This window comes from Colius striatus, chromosome 11 (genome assembly GCF_028858725.1).
Source record: "Colius striatus isolate bColStr4 chromosome 11, bColStr4.1.hap1, whole genome shotgun sequence".
NCBI lineage: Eukaryota > Metazoa > Chordata > Aves > Coliiformes > Coliidae > Colius > Colius striatus.
The window spans coordinates 26,146,305-26,164,567 of NC_084769.1; the positions used below are offsets into that span (position 1 = coordinate 26,146,305).

Consider the following 18,263-nt stretch of genomic DNA (forward strand, 5'->3'; position numbering starts at 1 on the left):
CATGTTGGTTAATGACTGGGCTAAATGCTGGTCAGTATTTAAGGACAGTACAATGGCTTATACATGACAAAGAGAGGCCTCTCTTCTTTCAAAACATCAACATTTTTGAAGGGAAATTAACATTGTGGAATATGATATCACATTTGCTGGCAGAACTCAGTGTCACCGTTACTAGGCTTATGAGCTCACTGGGAACATCCCGGATATCTCCTAAAGACCTGAGCATGATTAAAAAAAAAAAAAAATCAAACACTTTGGTTTACAAAAAGTGAGTCAGGACCACCCTTGTGGCTTTGAAGACTAGCCTGGAGCTGAGGTGCATCTCAAAGGGGCTAGCCAGCAGTTTACTCTCTTCTGTGAAGGGCTTGTGAAACTGCATCTGAAGACCAGTTTGTCCAGTTTGGGTCCCAATAGTATAGGACAGACAGATGAGATGAAATTGATTGAGCAGATGCCTCCAAGATGCTTTGGAGGCTGGAACACATGATGTACAATGGGATGCTGACTGAACTCTGTTCAGAGTGGTGAAGTAATCAAATTACTGTCTTTCATTGTCTATGAGAAAGTGGGATCATACAGAAGACGGGATCAGTCTTTTCAGAGACGTACAGCAAAAGGGCAAGAGGCAATGCCTACAAACTGCAGCAACAGATATTTGGCCTAGATACAAGAAAAACATGTTTCATGCACTAGAAGAGGTTGCTCAGAGAGACTATGAACTTTCCATCCTTGGAGACACTAAAAATTTGGTCCTGAGCAACCTAATATAACTGACAGGTTTTCAGCAAGGAATTGTGCCAAATGGCTTCCAGAGTTCCCCAACAGCTAAAATTATTCCATGATTGTAATCCTTAAGCCCATGCATAGGAATATAAAGTGTTACACCTCCACAGAAGTACTAGCATTACTCAGTGAAATATGTGGCTAATCCATTATGCTTGAGCATGAGGCCTGAAAGCAGCAGTGAAAAACTGAAAAGCCATAATCCGTGTTTGCTGTCCTAGAAAGGGACTTATTTTTTATGATACAAGTAGACATTTAAAATATTTGAGAGCCTAGTATTTTCCACCATTCTTCAGAAACAGCAAAATACATCTCTAGTGACGTTACCCATTTATATTGTTTTAAGCTGCACTTCTCTAAGTCACTGCTCTTTCAGCTGTAATGCTTTGCCACTTTTTAAATGATAATGTCAATTGGCAGAAATCTTACCTTATTTATATATTTACAGAATATCTTGAGCAATGCTTTGACACAGAGATTATCTGCCTGTGGCATTAATTTTTTTTTTCAAAACTCTTAATAAGGAAGAAAGAAAATTAATGACTTGTTATTTTAGAGATTCATTCCAAAAATGTTCCTAACATTAATCAATGCATGCAGACGTAATTTGAAACACAGCTTCTGCTTCTATTGAGGTAATGTCTAACAGAACAGCAGCATGTCTTCTGCAATTATGGGAATTATGGCTGGTTTAGGAACCAAAGTCATAGAATCATTTCAGATGGAAGAGACCTTTAAGATAATTGAGTCCAGCCTTCGTTCCAGCCCTGTCAAACACTAGACCTTTTCCTTAAGTGAAACCATCTCTTAAACACCTCCAGGGACAGTGACTCCATCACCTCTTTGGGCAGGTCGTTCCAATGCCTGACAACCCTTTCAGTAAAGAAATTCCAGCCTGAATCTCCCCTGGAGCAACATGAGGCCATTTCCTCTTCTTCTATTGCTTGTTACTAGGGAGAACAGACTGACCTCCACCTCGCTACAACTTCCTTCAGTCTCCCCCGAGTCTGCTGTTACCTCATATGAGATATGCTCCAAATACTTTACTAGCTCCAAATCCTTTACTTCCTCTGGATCCTCTCTAGCACATTAATGTCCTTCTTGTAGAGAGGGGCCCAAAACTTGACACAGTATTTGAGGTGTGACCTCACCAAAGCTGAGTACAAGGGAATGATCACCTCCTTGCTCCTGCTGACAACACTGTTCCTGATCCAGGCCAGGATGCCATTGGCCTTCTTGGCCACCTGGGCAAACTGCTGGCTCATGTTCAGGCAGCTGTCAACCAACACTCCCAGGTCCCTCTCTGCCTGGCAGCTTTCCAGCTGCTCCTCCCCAAACCTGTAGCACTGCTGGGGATTGTCATGGCCCAAGTGCAGGACCCGGCACTTGGCCTTATTGAAACTCATAGCATTGGTCTTGGCCCAGTGATCCAGCCTATTTAGATCTCTCTGTAAAGCTTCCCTGTGCTCAAGTAGATCGACACTTCCATCCAGTTTGGTGTCATCTACAAACTTACTAAGGGTGCACTCTGTCCCCTCATCCAGATCATTAAGAAAGGTGTTGTACAGGAATAATCCCAGTACTGAGCCCTGAGGGACACAACTTGTCATTAGCTGCCAACTGGATTTAACTTCCTTGACCACAACTGGTTGGACCCAACCATGTAACCTGTTTTTCATCTAGGAAAGTATATGCCCATCAAAGCCAAGAACAGACAATTTTTCTAACAGAATGCTGTGGGAAATAGTGTCAAATGCCTTACTAAAGTCAAGTTAGACAACATTCACAGTCTTTCCTTCATCCAATAAGCACGTCACCTTGTCATAGAAGGAGATCAGATTTGTTAAACAGGACCTGCCCTTCAAAATCCATACTGATTGGGCCTGATCACCTGGTTGTCCTGCATGTGCTGCATGACAGCACTTAGGATGATCTGCTCCATCAGCTTTCCAGGCACTGAAGTCAAACTGACAGGCCTGTAAGTCAGAGTTGCACTGAGGATAATCCCTTTCCTTTCCATTTAATTTAAATATCAGGAGGTGCTGAAGCAGTAACAATAACTTTAAAGCCAGTAGCATGTGTTCCCAAAACAACTTTTTATTTTAATTTTCTATTTTGTACCAATTACTTCTGGAGTAACAAGCAAAGGCAATTCAGAGAAAATGTTTCCAATGTCATTAGAATAACTAAGGAGATAAGCATGTAATGGGAAGGCAAAGCTAAGTTGAACATAACTCATGGTCATCTGCTCCAACTTTGAAGTAGATCTCATTAGTATAAACAGTCTACACTCTGATTGCATGAGCCTCCTACTAAGGACATGAAAGGTGCAAGATATTAAGCCACTAAAACTGATTCTAAACTAAGTCGTGCTTTACATCAGTGTAAAAAATTGTATCCATGGAGTATATCATCACTGCAATGAAAAAAATTATTTCATTCATGAATTAAAACTTCTAAAAATTGGAGAAACTTGTATGTTTTCTCCAGTTGGTCAAACACCTGTTTTTTTGTATTGCATCAAATCACATTATAATTGCTATAATGATGACTTTCAAGAAGGTCTAAAAGGATTGCATTAGGCAACAGGGAGTGTCATAGCCACTGATATTTTAATTTTCATTTACATACTTTTTCTTTTCCAAAATATTAACTAAACCATTGTTTCTGAAAACTGCCCTAACATACCAGTCACACTCTTATGAGCACTCTTATAGTATTCCCAAAGATTTTTCTTAAAGGGATTGTTTTGTATCTATAGCAATCGATAAGTAGGGCAGAAATTTTGAGTTTCAGGTAATCTAAATGCACGTCTACTTAGATGGCTCTAAATGCAATCTGATTCTAAGTAGTTGAATTCTAAAGCAGCTGGTAGATACAGAGAAATGCAGCAGGTATGCAAAAAGAGAGGGAATACCTGTGAGAATCTGCTTTATTAAGTAAAGTTTGTCCCTTATTCAAGGTAGTCGCTGTGCAAGCTTTAATCACTTCCTGTAATTCCTCATATTTCTTTGCCAAGATAGGCAAATGTAAGCCTTCTGAATTAAAGGTTTTAAGGTAATTTTCAATACCTTTAAGACCATCAAGTACCTGCAAAAAAGAAACCCAAACACGCATCTGTTGTAAATATTTCTATTTAAAATGTGCATATGTATTCTTTTACACAAATAGATGACCACTAGACATTTAACATTTGAGTTCTTTCAGAAATGACAAGCAATATTTTAAAGTAGGATCTGATATTGACTTTGTAGGTCACAGAAGAACACAGGTATAATTTAAGTATGGGCATGCAAAGTCATGATTAATTTTTGAATTTAAAACTGTTCCCTTTTTTCAGCAGTGGTCAGGTCAATTTGACATACTGAAGCAGAACCAAAATAAGAGTAATACAGTGCATCAGCACTTAAAATGTATTGAAGCATATTTCTTAAAACAAAATAACTAAAATTCTTTTACATTTTTCAGATATATCAAATGTCTATCCAACAACTACATTATAATTAAATGTTTTTCTTAAAAAGGTAGGCTTTGATTTTGCATATACAGAGCTTTGGATTTATGCCTACTCTCTGTTTTCATTTAGTGCAAGGAGAATTTTCTCCTTCAAATGCTAGAAAAAAGTGATAAAAGTACCCACAAAAGACTCTGTCTTTTAGAAAGGATAAGAACAACATTGCAATACTCCATTATTAAAGTTAGTAAACACAAATATTAGTAAAATAGAAACATGCTCAAACCTCTTGTGCTTAATTAACATCTTAGCAGTAGCACCACATTCCCTTACATAGATTTTTTTTCTAAACATCAGAAAACCCATGAAATCTAAGTGAAGCAAATCAGTAGATAATGTCTAATAGCATTAATTTCTCATTGAACATATCCAATTATATAACAAATTAAAACTATAATTACTATAACATGGACTACTCTGTACACATATTTTTAGAAGGAAATCAGTTGTTTATATGACACCAAACATGTGTTCTGACTCTGCATATCTCAGTATACACTTGAAGCTTGAGTTCAGTGAAAAATTTTGCAAAGTTAGTCTGACATTGCTCTTGAAACCTCAGTTCATCACTGAAGAATTTTGACAGACTATCTATGTACGTGCTAAAATACTACCCTTAATTATCTCAACCTTAAAATCACTACATCAGAAGAGCAAAAAACTTGAAGTAGACTAAATTTGACTTTACAGATTTTTACATTCATAAAAAGTGGAAAAGTGAAAGTTCAATGAGAATCTCAGGGGACAACATGATCCAACTTGCTGCAGTGTATGCATATGAACCAAGAACTCAGTAGCTGAGAAGAAACCCTATGTTGTTAACTCAAAATAGCAAGGAGAGATTCCTGAAGTCTCTCAAACAAATGAAATCCACATGAAGGGAAAATAGTCTCATTTCTTTACTGATAAAAAATATGCTCTATTACCAGTTGGAATTTGGCAAAGTTTATTTGGCAAAGTCTATCTCTAGATTTTGTTGTCTGCTAGATTAAAAAAAAAAAAGTGTGCTTTTAAAATTTCGTTACCCATATAGGTGCTTATGGATTGCCTGTCTTCATTACCTACTACTCCTACATAAATTGCAAATACTATAAGTGGAAAAATATCAGCAATCAATCCTCAGCACTCCATTGGAGTCTCATCTGTTGATAAAAATCCCTACTTTTTTTCCTATTCTAAGGCCTAAAACAGATTTGGCTTTGAATCATCATAAAGTGGCATTTCAGAGGTTTGTGTTATTCCCTTTTGCCATCAACACATGAAACAGAAAAAATATAACTTTACAGAATTCTATTATGACACTATTTCCACCTTTATTCATCCTTATTTGGTCTTCTAATAAAAACTCATTCTTAAGTTGATACATATCAACAGATTTGAACAAATGATATTAAACTCCTTCAGTTCTTCACTAATCAACTCAGTGGTTTCCATGAGTTTGCCCAACTCTGATTTTAGTTTGAAAACTTTTAAGTTAACCATGTCATCCTCTTCTCACTTCAATATTCTAACATTATGAGGGGAAATTGGAAGTTTTCAAGATTTTACAGCACTACATCTTAAGAGGAAAAAATCTTACTCAGCTTATTTTTCACCTTGCCAATGAGTTTCTAGAAGATAGTACAAGTTAATGTCAAATTGGTATCCAAATAGGATTTTGATTTTTATTAAACGTAATTATATCCATCTCTACTATTTACTTTACTTGAGCAATACATTTAACTTTTTTCTTTTTACTGAAGAGCTATTAAAAGAATCAAAGAATTTTGAAATAAAAATTAACTACACATTTTTAAGTGTTACCCTATAAAATCATAGCATTTCAAAAATAATTTTAAGATCTTAGGCCTTGAGCCAGTAAGAATACCAAAAGTAATCTAAACCACATATGACTACATGATGACTAGGCCTAAAACAACTCCAGAAGATGACTAAAGGAAAAAAACGATGATATTTTTATTTTGCGAAAGGCATTTGAGAAGAAAGTCTATGGGAAAATTCTTTTCATGCTCACAGTAGAGAAAAAAATGTAAATAAATTATGAACAGAACTCTTGAAAGTGTATTAAAGTACTCAAGTGTGGTAAACAGCTGATATTATAGAGAAAACAAATATTTTGATTAAAAAGTAACAAAAACTAATGACAAAATTTATGAAATTAATTTCATTAAGTAATTTTAACTGCACTTGTGTTTGAAAAGTGAATATTTTTAAATATTCCCTTTTTTTGATCATCAATGCCGTCCATGAGAATATAACTGGCTGGCTAGATAAGGGAAGAGCAGTAGATGTCATTTACCTTGACTTCAGCAAGGCTTTTGAGACTGTCTCCCACAACATCCTCATAGGAAAGCTCAGGCAGAGTGGCTTGGATGAGTGGATGGGGAGGTGGCCAGTGGGGTTCCACAGGGAATTGGTTCTGGGGCCAATCTTATTCAACATCTTTATCAACAACCCAAATGAGGGGACAGAAGGTACCTCAGCAAGTTCGCTGATGACACCAAACTGGGAGGACTGGCTGACTCACCAGAAGGCTGTGCAGCCATTCAACAAGATATTGACTGGTTTGAGAGCTGGGCAGAGAGGTTCAAGTGCAGAGTCCCATGCACCAGTACAGGCTGGAGACTGACCTACTGGAGAGCAGCTCTGCAGAAAGAGACCTGGAAGTGCTGGTTGACAATAAACTAACCATGTGCCAGCAATGTGCCTTCATGGTGAAGAAGGCCAATAGCATCCTGGGATGCATCAAGAGTGTGGCCAGCAGGTCAAGGGATGTTCTGCTCTGCCCTGGTGAGGTCTCATCTGGAGTCCTGTGTCCAGTTTTGGGCTCCCCAGCTCAAGAGTGACAGAGAACTTCTGGAGAGAGTCCAGTGCAGGGCCACCAAGATGATCAGGGGAATTGAACAGCTTTCTTATGTGGAATGACTGCAGGAACTGCGGCTGTTTAGTCTAGAGAGGAGGAAACTGCAGGAGGATCTCGTTAGTATTTACAAATATCTAAATGGTGGATGCCAGAAGGCAGGGACATCACTTTTTTTCAGTTGTATCTAGTGACAAGATAAGGAGTAATGGAAAGAAGCTGGAACAGAAAAAGTTAAACATAAGGAAAAACTGTTTCACTGTGAGGGTGAGGGAGCCCTGGCACAGGCTGCCCAGGGAGGGTGTGGAGTCTCCTTCTCTAGAGGTTTTCAAAATCCACCTGCACAAGTTCCTATGCAACCCGATCTAGGTGGACTTGCTTCTGCAGGGGGGTTGGACTAGATGATCTCTAAAGGTCCTTTCCAACCCCTACTATTCTGTGATTCTGTGAGAGCTGCAAGAATCTAATTCTGGAATCTAAATCACTATTTCTCCACATGACCACATCAGTGATGGAAATGATTGCTTACACATTATCTTGCTTATCTCAGTGTAGGTGTGGGCCTTAATTCATCATCTCTTTTGTCACTCAGAGAGTTTTGTGCTTTTTTGAAATGGCCATTTTGGTGTTACATCATGTCTAGATCACATATTATATGACTTGGCCAGTATGAGGTATTGCACTTTGTCCTTGATTTTTCTCATGTCTGATTATTAGTTAGCACCTGTGGAGACCACTTCAGATACAGTCATCATTTCTGGTATCCATACTAGCCTGGAACAGTTTTGGTATTTTAGAATAGCTCCTGTGTCTTCACAAAGCATTATGCATCATGACAGAAGTGATGAGTTTAAAGTCAGTTTTTGGTAGATAATGTTTCCCAAATACTGTTCTTTGGAAACCAGGGCCTTTTCTCAATATACTTTTTTTTAAAAAAATGTTATTTTTAAAGCATTTGCTATTTTTGATCGGAGCTTGAGAGAAAAGATCATATCTTAAAGGACAATTAGATTTGTAATTTTCTATTATAAATTGTTTAGCAAATTCTGTTTGCATAGTCCCACATTTATCAACCTTCAAGAGCACATTGATGGTTATATTATTAGGTTATTATTACAGACTTTGCTGTTTACCAACCTTGCTAGCAGTATGAAAAAAGTCATTGGCCTCTTGTAACAGGACTTTCCTTTCTTCCATGTGCAAATACACTTCTTCTCGCAACAGAGATATTTTCTGATTTGAAAGCTTTAGATGTTCTTTTTCTGTTAAATCCTCTGAAAGCAAGATCGTAAGTGCTTCAGTTTCCAGTTGTTCCACAGTGGAATTCCATTCCTACCAGGAAAAATTCAATCTTAATTAACTACACTTAGAATATACCTGCACAACATAAATGCTGGAAAATACATATCCCGTTTATAGGTCTGAAAGTTTTTGCCATTTGAAACATCATTCCTACTAGGATGGATTTCTCCAGAAATTATGGTTTTAATGACAGAGTTTTAGTAATGGCAATCTGTATTCTTTGACATGCTTTCACAGGCAGAAGAAGCAGTTATTAGTGTGTTTGTGTGGAAATATGGTCTGAATAACATAAAGACAAGAAACTTCTGCTGAGTAAAACCACAATTCCATGACAAATAGTCCCTTAAGACCAACTATTTAGCAAGAACAAATTCAAATACTGTGTAGACAACAGTTGTTTCCAGGGAGACAGTTTCTGCTGAATGCTATCTCATAATCAATGAAATGAAATTACTTTCCCTGACAGTGATGTGTGCTGTCATCCTTGACATTCTTGATTGTACATATTGGCTGATTTCCTACACAAAACTAGAAGTCCATTCAAAGTGTGTCTCTGCTTTATCTGACTATGAACCTTTCTAGTGACAGTTAAAACAGATACTGTAAAAATGAAGATTTTACTTTGGAATTTCAAGCTGTATAGTCAGAAACATTACTGACAGATAGTTGATCTAGGTAATTTAAGGTGCTTTAAAATGGATTCAGCTGAATCAGTACAAGTTTGCATACAGATATGTTGTCTACATTGCACCACTTGGAAGCATATTTAGCTGATCAGAACTGATTGTCTGTTTGACTTCTATTTCTTTTTCCAACTATTCACAGTGGAATAACTCATGCTTCTAGTGTACTCACTCCAATTATACATCATTTAGGGATTAAACCTTCATGAACAAACCTTTCTTCCCTACTTTTTTTTTTTTTTACCTTTGAATAACCATGATTACAATATTCAGTCCCACTATCTTCTTCAGGTTATGAAGAGGTATTGAAAGCGGTATCAGATTAGATAGCCCAAATGGAGAGGAGCTTTACTTTAAGAAAGTCAAGAGAAAAACACTATCTCTTCTTGTCTCACAGCTACTGCTTGGATATTCAGTTCCTTCTGTGTTTTTACTTTGTTTTCAAAAATAAAAGTATAAAATAGTAAAGTGTTTGCAAAGTTTACTTTATCCCTGCTGTGCTTGTCAGCACTTAAAACTGGTGCCTTATGCTGTTCAAAACAAAATGGGCATCTTATACTATACTGCAATTTCCCATGTCTTATGTAGCATATTTTCTCCACTTTTTCTGGTATCAAATAAAAGAACCATTTTGAAAATCGTTTAGCATTTCCTTCCATAGATTTGTATGAAATTAGGAGGTAAAGGAGACAGAAAAATATTTTTTTAAATGGCTGATTCTTTTTGATTAAGATACTCTGAAATGCACATATGGCACAACAAAATCACAAGACAGGTTCTTTTCTTTTCATCATGCTTAAAGATTGCTAGTCTCTTGTTGTTGTTTAGTGAAATTATTTCTAGTGAAAGATAATGTTTTGGAAGTTTTCTCAAGAGAAGTAATTTGGTTATTCACAGATCTTTCATAAACAGCAGTAGTTCTAATTCCCTCACAGTGGCCCACCATGATGATTTCTTCTTTGAAGCACAGATAAGCAGGAGTCAACCTATTTTGGCCTGAGTAGTGTGTTCCTTTTCTGACATTGATGCCAGCATTGTTTAGTCCTAAAGAACAACAGAAAATAGACAAAACGCAAAGAATTTAGAGCATTACTTTTCACAGAATCGTAGAATGGTAGGGTTGGAAGGGATCTTTAGAGATCATCTAGTCCAACTCCCCTGCAGAAACAAGTCAAACTAGGTCAGGTTACACAGGAACACATCCAGGCAAGTCCTGAAAATCTCCAGAAAAGGAGACTCCACACCATCTGTGGGCAGCCTGTGTCAGGGCTCCCTTACCCTTACAGTAAAGAAGTTTTTCCTTCAGGTGAAATTTTTGTGTTGCAGCTTGTGTCTATTACCCCTTGACTTATCACTGGACACTACGGAAAAAAGTGTTGCCCCATCCTCCTGAGATACATCTTTTAAATACTCATAAGTATTAACGAGATGCCCCCTCGGTTTCCTCTTTTCTAGGCTAAACAGCCCCAGTTCCCACAGCCTTTTCTCAAAAGAAAGATGCTCCAGTCTCCTAATTACATTGGTGACTTACATTGGTGACTCTGTGCTGGAATCTCTCCAGAAGTTCCCCATCCCTCTTGAGCTGGGAGCCCACAGCTGGACAGAAGATTCGATATGTGGCCTTACCAGGGCAGAGTAGAGGAGGAGGAAAACTTCCCTTGACCTGCTGGCCACACTCTTCTTGATGCATCCCAGGATGCCATTGGCCTTCTTGGCCACAAGGGCATGTTTAGTCTATTATCAATTAGGACTCCTAGATCCCTCTCTGCAGAGCTGCTCTCCAGCAGGTCAATCCCCAGCCTGTACTGGTGCATGGGGTTGTTCCTCTCCAGATACAGGACTCTACACTTGCCCTTGTTGAGCCTCATGAGGTTCCTCTCTGCTCAACTCTCAAGCTGCTTGAGATCTCACTGAATGGCAGCACAGCCTTCTGGGGAATCAGCCAGTCCTCCCAGTTTGGTGTCATCAGGGAACTTGCTGAGGGACACTCTGTCCCTTCATCTGGGTCATTGATGAAGATTGGCCCCTAAACCGGTCACTGTGGAACTCCACTGGCCACAGGCCTCCAACTCAGCTTAGTTGATCACCACCCTCTGGGCTCTGTCACTCAGACAGCTCTCAATCCACCTCACTGTCCACTCATTCCACCCACATTGTCTGAGCTTTCTGATGAGGATGTTTTGGGAGACGGTTTCAAAATCCTTGCTGAATTCAAGGTATATGACATCCACTGCTCTCCTCCCCTCATCTAGCCAGCTAGTTATACTCTCACAGAAGGCTGTCAGGTTGCTTAAGCAGGATTTCCTCTTGGTGAATCCATGTTGAGTCTCTCTGATAACTATCTTTTCCTTCATGTATCTTTTCTTTATTTCTAGAAGTTATTTGTCCTTAGTGGTGCTAGCAGTTCTTTTTCACTATACCAAGTTCCTCCAATACACTTAGGACTCTAAACAGCAGCCTGCTAATCAGTGCCAGCAAATACCACCATTGAAATATATTTTTTTTTAATCTGCTGCTTCTCTGAAATCTGGGAGGGGGCAGGGTGGGGGCAGGGGGGAGGTTTGATGGTTTTATCTTTCAGCTTGATCATTGCACAAGATAGCAATAATGTTTTCAGCATTTTCACCTCTTAGCAAGGTGAGGTTTTAGATAAACTATCAACTTGAGAATGTAAAAAAACATTCTCTTTTATTCTTTGGCCCAGCCACATAAATAAGGTGTTAATCATGTAAATTCTCCTTAGGCTAGTCTCTGATGAATTTAAGCAAATGGTTTGTCCTGTTCATCTTAATGCCACAATACCTGTAAGAAAAACAAGTGTAATTTTGTGTGAAACTGTTCAGATATCAGAATGTTCCACTATCTTACACTCTAGGAGAACATTTAACACAGATGTTGCTCTGCACATCTGTTACACAAACTATTCACCATACCCTCAAAGCTACAGTATGCATATGAAATGTTACTTGAAAATACTAATTTACACAACTTTGGATCCTAATGCAGAAGTCTTGAGGTGGTTTAAGACTAGATTATCATTGTCCTTAGTATTTCTAACTGTATGCCATGATATACTGTCATGGCCATTCAGAAAACATAGGAAAGACAATAATCAAAATCTACCTTTATTTTTGTAGCAAAGTAAACAAAATAATTTAAAGCCTTTAATAGCTTTTGGAAACATTCCATTTTGGCATGAGAAACATAGAAAATGACAGCAGACGTCACCTATGCTCTAAGAAATTACCAAGCTAAAGAAAAAGCAATTAGTTAACCAAGATTTGTATGAAGTACTGCTAAGAGTCCTTCCTGAACATAAACTATGTTCTTCACAATTATTTCCATACTTTCTCACATCAAAAAATAGTGAACCAATACAATTTCTGAAGACTTCTGAAAAAATGGATTTTATTTTGCATTTTATTCACTTTTATTTCTATTAGAACATAAATTGGACAGTAAAGGATTCCTCAAAGGAAGGTAATTACAACTGTACATTTAGTGTTACTAGAAAAAAATGAAATTGTATTTTTCCTTTTGCTGAAGAGAGATATTATTTCAAGATAGACACAGTATTAACTAATTTCTATTTTTACCTGGATAAAATATTAAAGAACAAGACATATAAAAAAATTGCTCAAGAGAGGGAGGAGTTTTGAAGCACTAATGCAATTAGTTGTCTTACCATTTCAAAAGCTAGACTTAATTTCTACTCTAAGGTTGTCCAGATAACATGGAACAATACTATCATTACATAGAGTAGGAGTTTCCTGGTGGAGTTTCCCCTCCCCTCAATTTTCCATGTGATTTTGGCAATATCTTATAAGTGTTTTTCAATTTTGTCATGTATTGCAAATTATTGTCAAGGTAAATAATGACTCTTGATTTCAGGGAGGAAAAAGCATCTCACATGACTTTTCAAATCAGAAAATAATTCTGATGAATGTAGCATGTCTGATGATCACATGCATGTGTATAAAATCTATGCCAACTAGACCTCCAAAATGCAGATCATGTTGTATATTTTTATACTAAATGGTGTTACAAGGTACTAAGTGTAACTTTACTTTAGGTTGCACATATGTACCAGAGCTGTTACACATCACAACAAACCTTTTGTCTGAATGCAGTCTGAAAAAAATTTGAGGAATTATAGATGTTTGCTTTAAAGAAAGCTAGATAAATTGCTGGTATTGTGTTTTTTAGATCATTCTATTCCTAAACACATTCTTGTCACATTATATTTAATAACTATATTTGATTTGGAAGAAAATATAAAATGATTGCTTAACAAAGTTTCTAGTTGCACAAAAAAGTAGTAGAATGCTATGTAATAATTTGGAAAGGTCAGAGAGACGAGTAAAATATGTTATTTTTTTTTAAAGTAGATTCATTTGAACAAAACAGCTACCTGCAATTTCAGATTTATCGGGAATTTGTGTCTCTAAGATGAAAGTTTGTATTCCAGAAAGTAGTGACCCTGGGTAATAGCACCGTGTTATATGATCAACTGAAAGGAAAATTTGACAGGAAAAGTGACTTAAGGGAGATTATGCACTCCTGTATAGGAATACAGAGGAAAAAATACTTCTGTTTCCAGGACTAGTATTTTTTTTTTTCATATTATATCTACTTCTTCACTTGCCTTCTCCAAACTTCCACATAGAATTAGTCAATACCTTCTCAAACACAACGCAAACAATACCTTGTGTAACAGCACCTATTACAAAATACATATGAAGTCAAAATACTTCAGATCACCAACCAGGTGCTGAAGGTCTGTGAGTTGCTGAAGATTCAGAGAACTTCATTTGCAGACATATCTTATAAGCCTGGTTTTGATTAGTGTGTGAGCAAAGATGCCAAGTTCATTTTTAAGTTGCTCTGTATTTCAGTGTGCAGGTAAAACGCTACTTTTGCAGTGATGACATCTAAAAGAAAAATCTCTGACACTTAACAACTAGTTACTCGAATACACAAGTGATTGATATCCTTAGTCTGAATTTTAACATGAGATGCCAGGCTCCTCGTTTTTTCTGATCTCAACATCTGCAGCTCAGTGCTGTAAAAGCTAAAGCACAAAGTCCCATAACCCAGCTTTCTGAAATATATTTGCAGTATGGAGTTCAACCTGGCAATTCTTTATGCACTTCATAAGCATAAACAACATGTTTAGCAATATCCACTTCGTTTCCTTCTGCTAGAATATGTTGCTAGTAAGAACAGCAGAAGACTAAAGGTAAGATACTCTAAATCATAATTCGCATGGATACATAACATATTTTTTGATGGCAAACACTCAGCTTAAGAAAAAAAGATAATACAGTAAGATGATATGAGTGATCTATTACATAATGTATGGGAGGAGAATTGCTAAGTGAAACTGTTATAATAAGTGTTATCATTGTAAGCTAGTTTCTGAATGCCAAACATGAAAAGGATTATTATACAAAATTAATATGCATATTGTTCTCCTTTCTGCACTTACAGTATAATTTCTAATTCAGATAGCAAATTACAAGAATAGCCTTTCAATATAGAATGTGGAGGAGACTAATGATTATTTGCCTAGTTCTAAAATTCAGCAATAGTTTAGGACATCTCAAATATTTTTGGGGACCCCTGTTTCTCTGGAAACACTCCACAGCTTGCTAATTTACTGTTTATCTTCTGTTTTACTGATTTTTCAGAACTTCGCTTTTCCCACTCACCGTCTCTGAATGAAGAAAAAGTGTTTTCTGACACGCTGCTTAGAGAAGCACTAGAAAAATATTATAGTATTCTTCTTCAATGGGAACCCTCAAGCACTTAGGTGTAAACTATGCAAACAGGCAACACAACACAACTACTAATTCTATGAAGAAACATAACTGTGAACAATCATAAACTTGTTAGTTACTATCAACACAATGACCTTTACATAGGCCTTTGTTTCTATTGTAATGGGTATTGAATGAAAAAAAGGCCTATTTGGTCATCTACATTATTCAAATACTTGGAATATTGAGGAAAGATCCTGACCCAGCATGAGCACTTATGACAGCAGAACTGAGGTATCTGAAAAATGGTTCTAAATGTAAGCAATTTATATCATAGAAATACTCTTTTTTTTTTTTTAAGCATGAAACATCTTAAATATCATCTTGCTTTTAATGTGATGTTAACAGTTTTATTCTCAGGAAAACTGATATGCCAAATGAAAACAATACTTTCAGTTACTTGCATTCCCAAGAAATTAAAGGGGAAATATCTCTTCCAATTAAGTACACAGTTCAGTGACAATTAATTATGGTAGAAGTGTCTGACTTCTAATAATTTATGAACATTAAAATTTGGTAATATTATAGTAAAATTACTATACTATAGTAAAATTACTATTACTATAATATTGCTTTATTTTTTGCAATATGGTTTAATATGTAAACTACCAGTTTGGAACTTGTTCATTAAATTCATAAACCAACGAAACATCAAAGATTACTCATTTTTTACCTTATCAATATCTTTTAAAGATTTAAATGAGAAAAACGCTGAGAAACATTGAAGTCTACATTTAAAAAAGTAAAATGAAAAAAATCTCATTTGGACACACAGAATTATACATCTTATGTGCCCATACCGAGTATGTACTCCTGTATATGCTTGTTAAAAGCTCAAGTCTCATGTACTGTTACTCATTTTTAAAGCTGCCCCACCAATCGTCATATTTCTTACTTGCACTTTGACTTCCATTTCTTCAAACTCTTGAAGTAACTCCTCATTTTCCAATAGACATGAGCCTAAGTTTTCCTTGTGAAAATAATCTCTGATGGTTTTATTGTACCATGAAGTAACCTAAATATGTAACAGAAAAAAGTCAGTCAATGAAAACTTTGAGAAGTGCCTGCCCATTTTTAAAATATTGACTAGATAGTTTAATCTAAAAAAGAAGTTCTATTTTTCTTCTTTTCCTTTTTCAATCCTAATATTTATGCTTTTATTCAAAGGTTTGACTTTTTATTATTTAAATGTTAATAAATGCAGAAGGAAAGGATTGTGGTCAAAACAAAAACAGAGGAATATATGTAACAAAATAGACAGAAATTTAGTCATAAAGTCTGATCAAATGTAAGTTAGCACAGTAAATCCAACTTTTAGTTACACATAGAAGTTTTATAGCACAAAAAAGTTCTTGCATGTTTTCTCTAGAACTGAATTAACTTTGAAATATCCTTTATGTACAGTAAAAAAATATAAATTAGTACTTTTTCAGAAAAAAAAAAATCCAACCCCTGTAACAAATGGTCAAGAAGCCAACGAGGAGGAGTGTGCTTCTGGACCTTATGCTGACAAATAAAGAATGTGTAGTTGGGGATATGAAGGTCGGAGGCAGCCTTGGCTACAGTAATCATGAGATGGTGGAGTTCAAGATCCTGTGTGGAAGAAACAGGACACCAAGCTGGGTTGCGAACCTGGACTTCAGGTGAGCTGACTTTGGCCTCTTCAGAGATCTGCTTGGAAGAATCTCATAGGACAGGATTCTAGGTAGTAGCAGTGCACAAGAAAACTGGTCAATCTTCAAGCACTACTGCATCCAAGCCCAAGATTGGTGTGTCCTCATAAGTAGAGAATTAGGAAAAAGAAGCAAGAGGCCTACATGGATGGAAAAAGAAGTTGAAATTACTAAAGGAAAATAAAGAAATCTATGAAAAGTGGAAAAAGGGCCTGGTTGCTTGAGAAGAGTATAGGAATATTGCCAGAGTATGCAGGGACAAAACTAGGAATGTCCTTTTGGAACTAAGCCTGGCAAAGGAAGTAAAGGAAAACAAAAAGAGCTTTTTCAAATAACATCAGCAGCAAATTGAAAATTAGGGAGAATGTGAACCCACTGATGAACAAAGAGGGTGTCCTGATGATAGAGGATGCAGAGAAGGAAGAATTGCTGAATGCCTTTTTTGCCTTAGTCTTCACTTCCAAGGCTGGCCCTCAGGAAGCCCAGTCTTAGGATAGTCTGGAAAACAGAAGACTTTGCCTTGGTAGACAAGGATGAGGTTAGAGACCTTGGGCAAGCTGGATACCCACAAATCTATGGGATCTGATGAGATGCACACATGAGTGCTGAGGCATCTGACTGACATTGTTGCTATGCCACTCTCCACTGTTTTTGAATGATCATGGAGGACAAGCAAGGTGCCTGAGGACTGAAGGAAGGCCATTGTCACTCCAGTCTTCAAAAAAGGCAAGAAGGATGACCCAGGAAGCTGGAAATGTGATGGAACGACTTATCCTGGATGCCATCTCAAAACACAAGAAGGAAAAGATGGTTATTGAGGGACTCAACATGGATCCACCAAGAGGAAATGCCACTTGACCAACCTGATAGCCTTCTATGAGATCATAACTGGCTGGCTAGATGAGGGGAGAGCAGTGGATATCATCTACCTTGACTTCAAGCAAGGCTTTTGAAATCATCTCCCATAACATTCTCACAGAAAACCTCAGGCAGTGTGACTTGGATTAGTGGACATGAGGTGGATCGAGAACTGGCTGAACGACAGAGCTCGGAATGTGGTGGTCAACAGAGATGAGTCAAGTTGGAGACCTGTGGCCGTATCAGAAATCAAAGGCTCTTCAACACTTTTTCTCAGGTTGCTAAACTGCTCATTTTGCCCTGATTATGATCAAGGTAATTTCACAGAATCACAGAATCTTAAGGGTTGAAAGGGACCTCGAAAGATCATCTAGTCCAATCCCATGCCGGAGCAGGACCACCTAGAGTTGGTTGCACATAAACTCATCAATGCTTGAAATCTTCCATTGTCTTCCTACATTTCCACTGTCAATTCAGAAAGAGAAGCAAAGAACTCGGATGAGGGGAACCACCCATCACCAAAACAACAGCTTAGTGTAGCTTGTTGTGGTTGGTTGGCCTTGGCCAGCTGCCAGACTCCCAGCCAGCCACTCTCTCACTCCCCCTCCTGTAAAGAACAGACGGAGAAAATAAAGTGAAAAGCTTGTGGCATGAGATAAAGATAGGGAGATCACTTACCAGTTACCATCCCGGGTAAAACAGACTCAATTTGAGGAAAATTATGTTAATTTATCATCAGTTTTAGGTTTGGTGGAAATAGATTCAAAACAC

At 37.2% G+C, this 18,263-nt stretch overlaps 1 protein-coding gene across 1 annotated transcript in view; it reads right to left on the reverse strand.

Annotated features, from left to right (window-relative positions):
• CCDC141 (coiled-coil domain containing 141) overlaps positions 1-18,263 on the reverse strand; it is a 79,937-nt gene that overhangs the window by 44,878 nt on the left and 16,796 nt on the right. Inside the window, 3 exon segments of the mRNA XM_062004898.1 lie at positions 3,701-3,873; positions 8,295-8,489; positions 15,857-15,976. Coding sequence (XP_061860882.1) covers positions 3,701-3,873; positions 8,295-8,489; positions 15,857-15,976 — 488 coding nt within the window.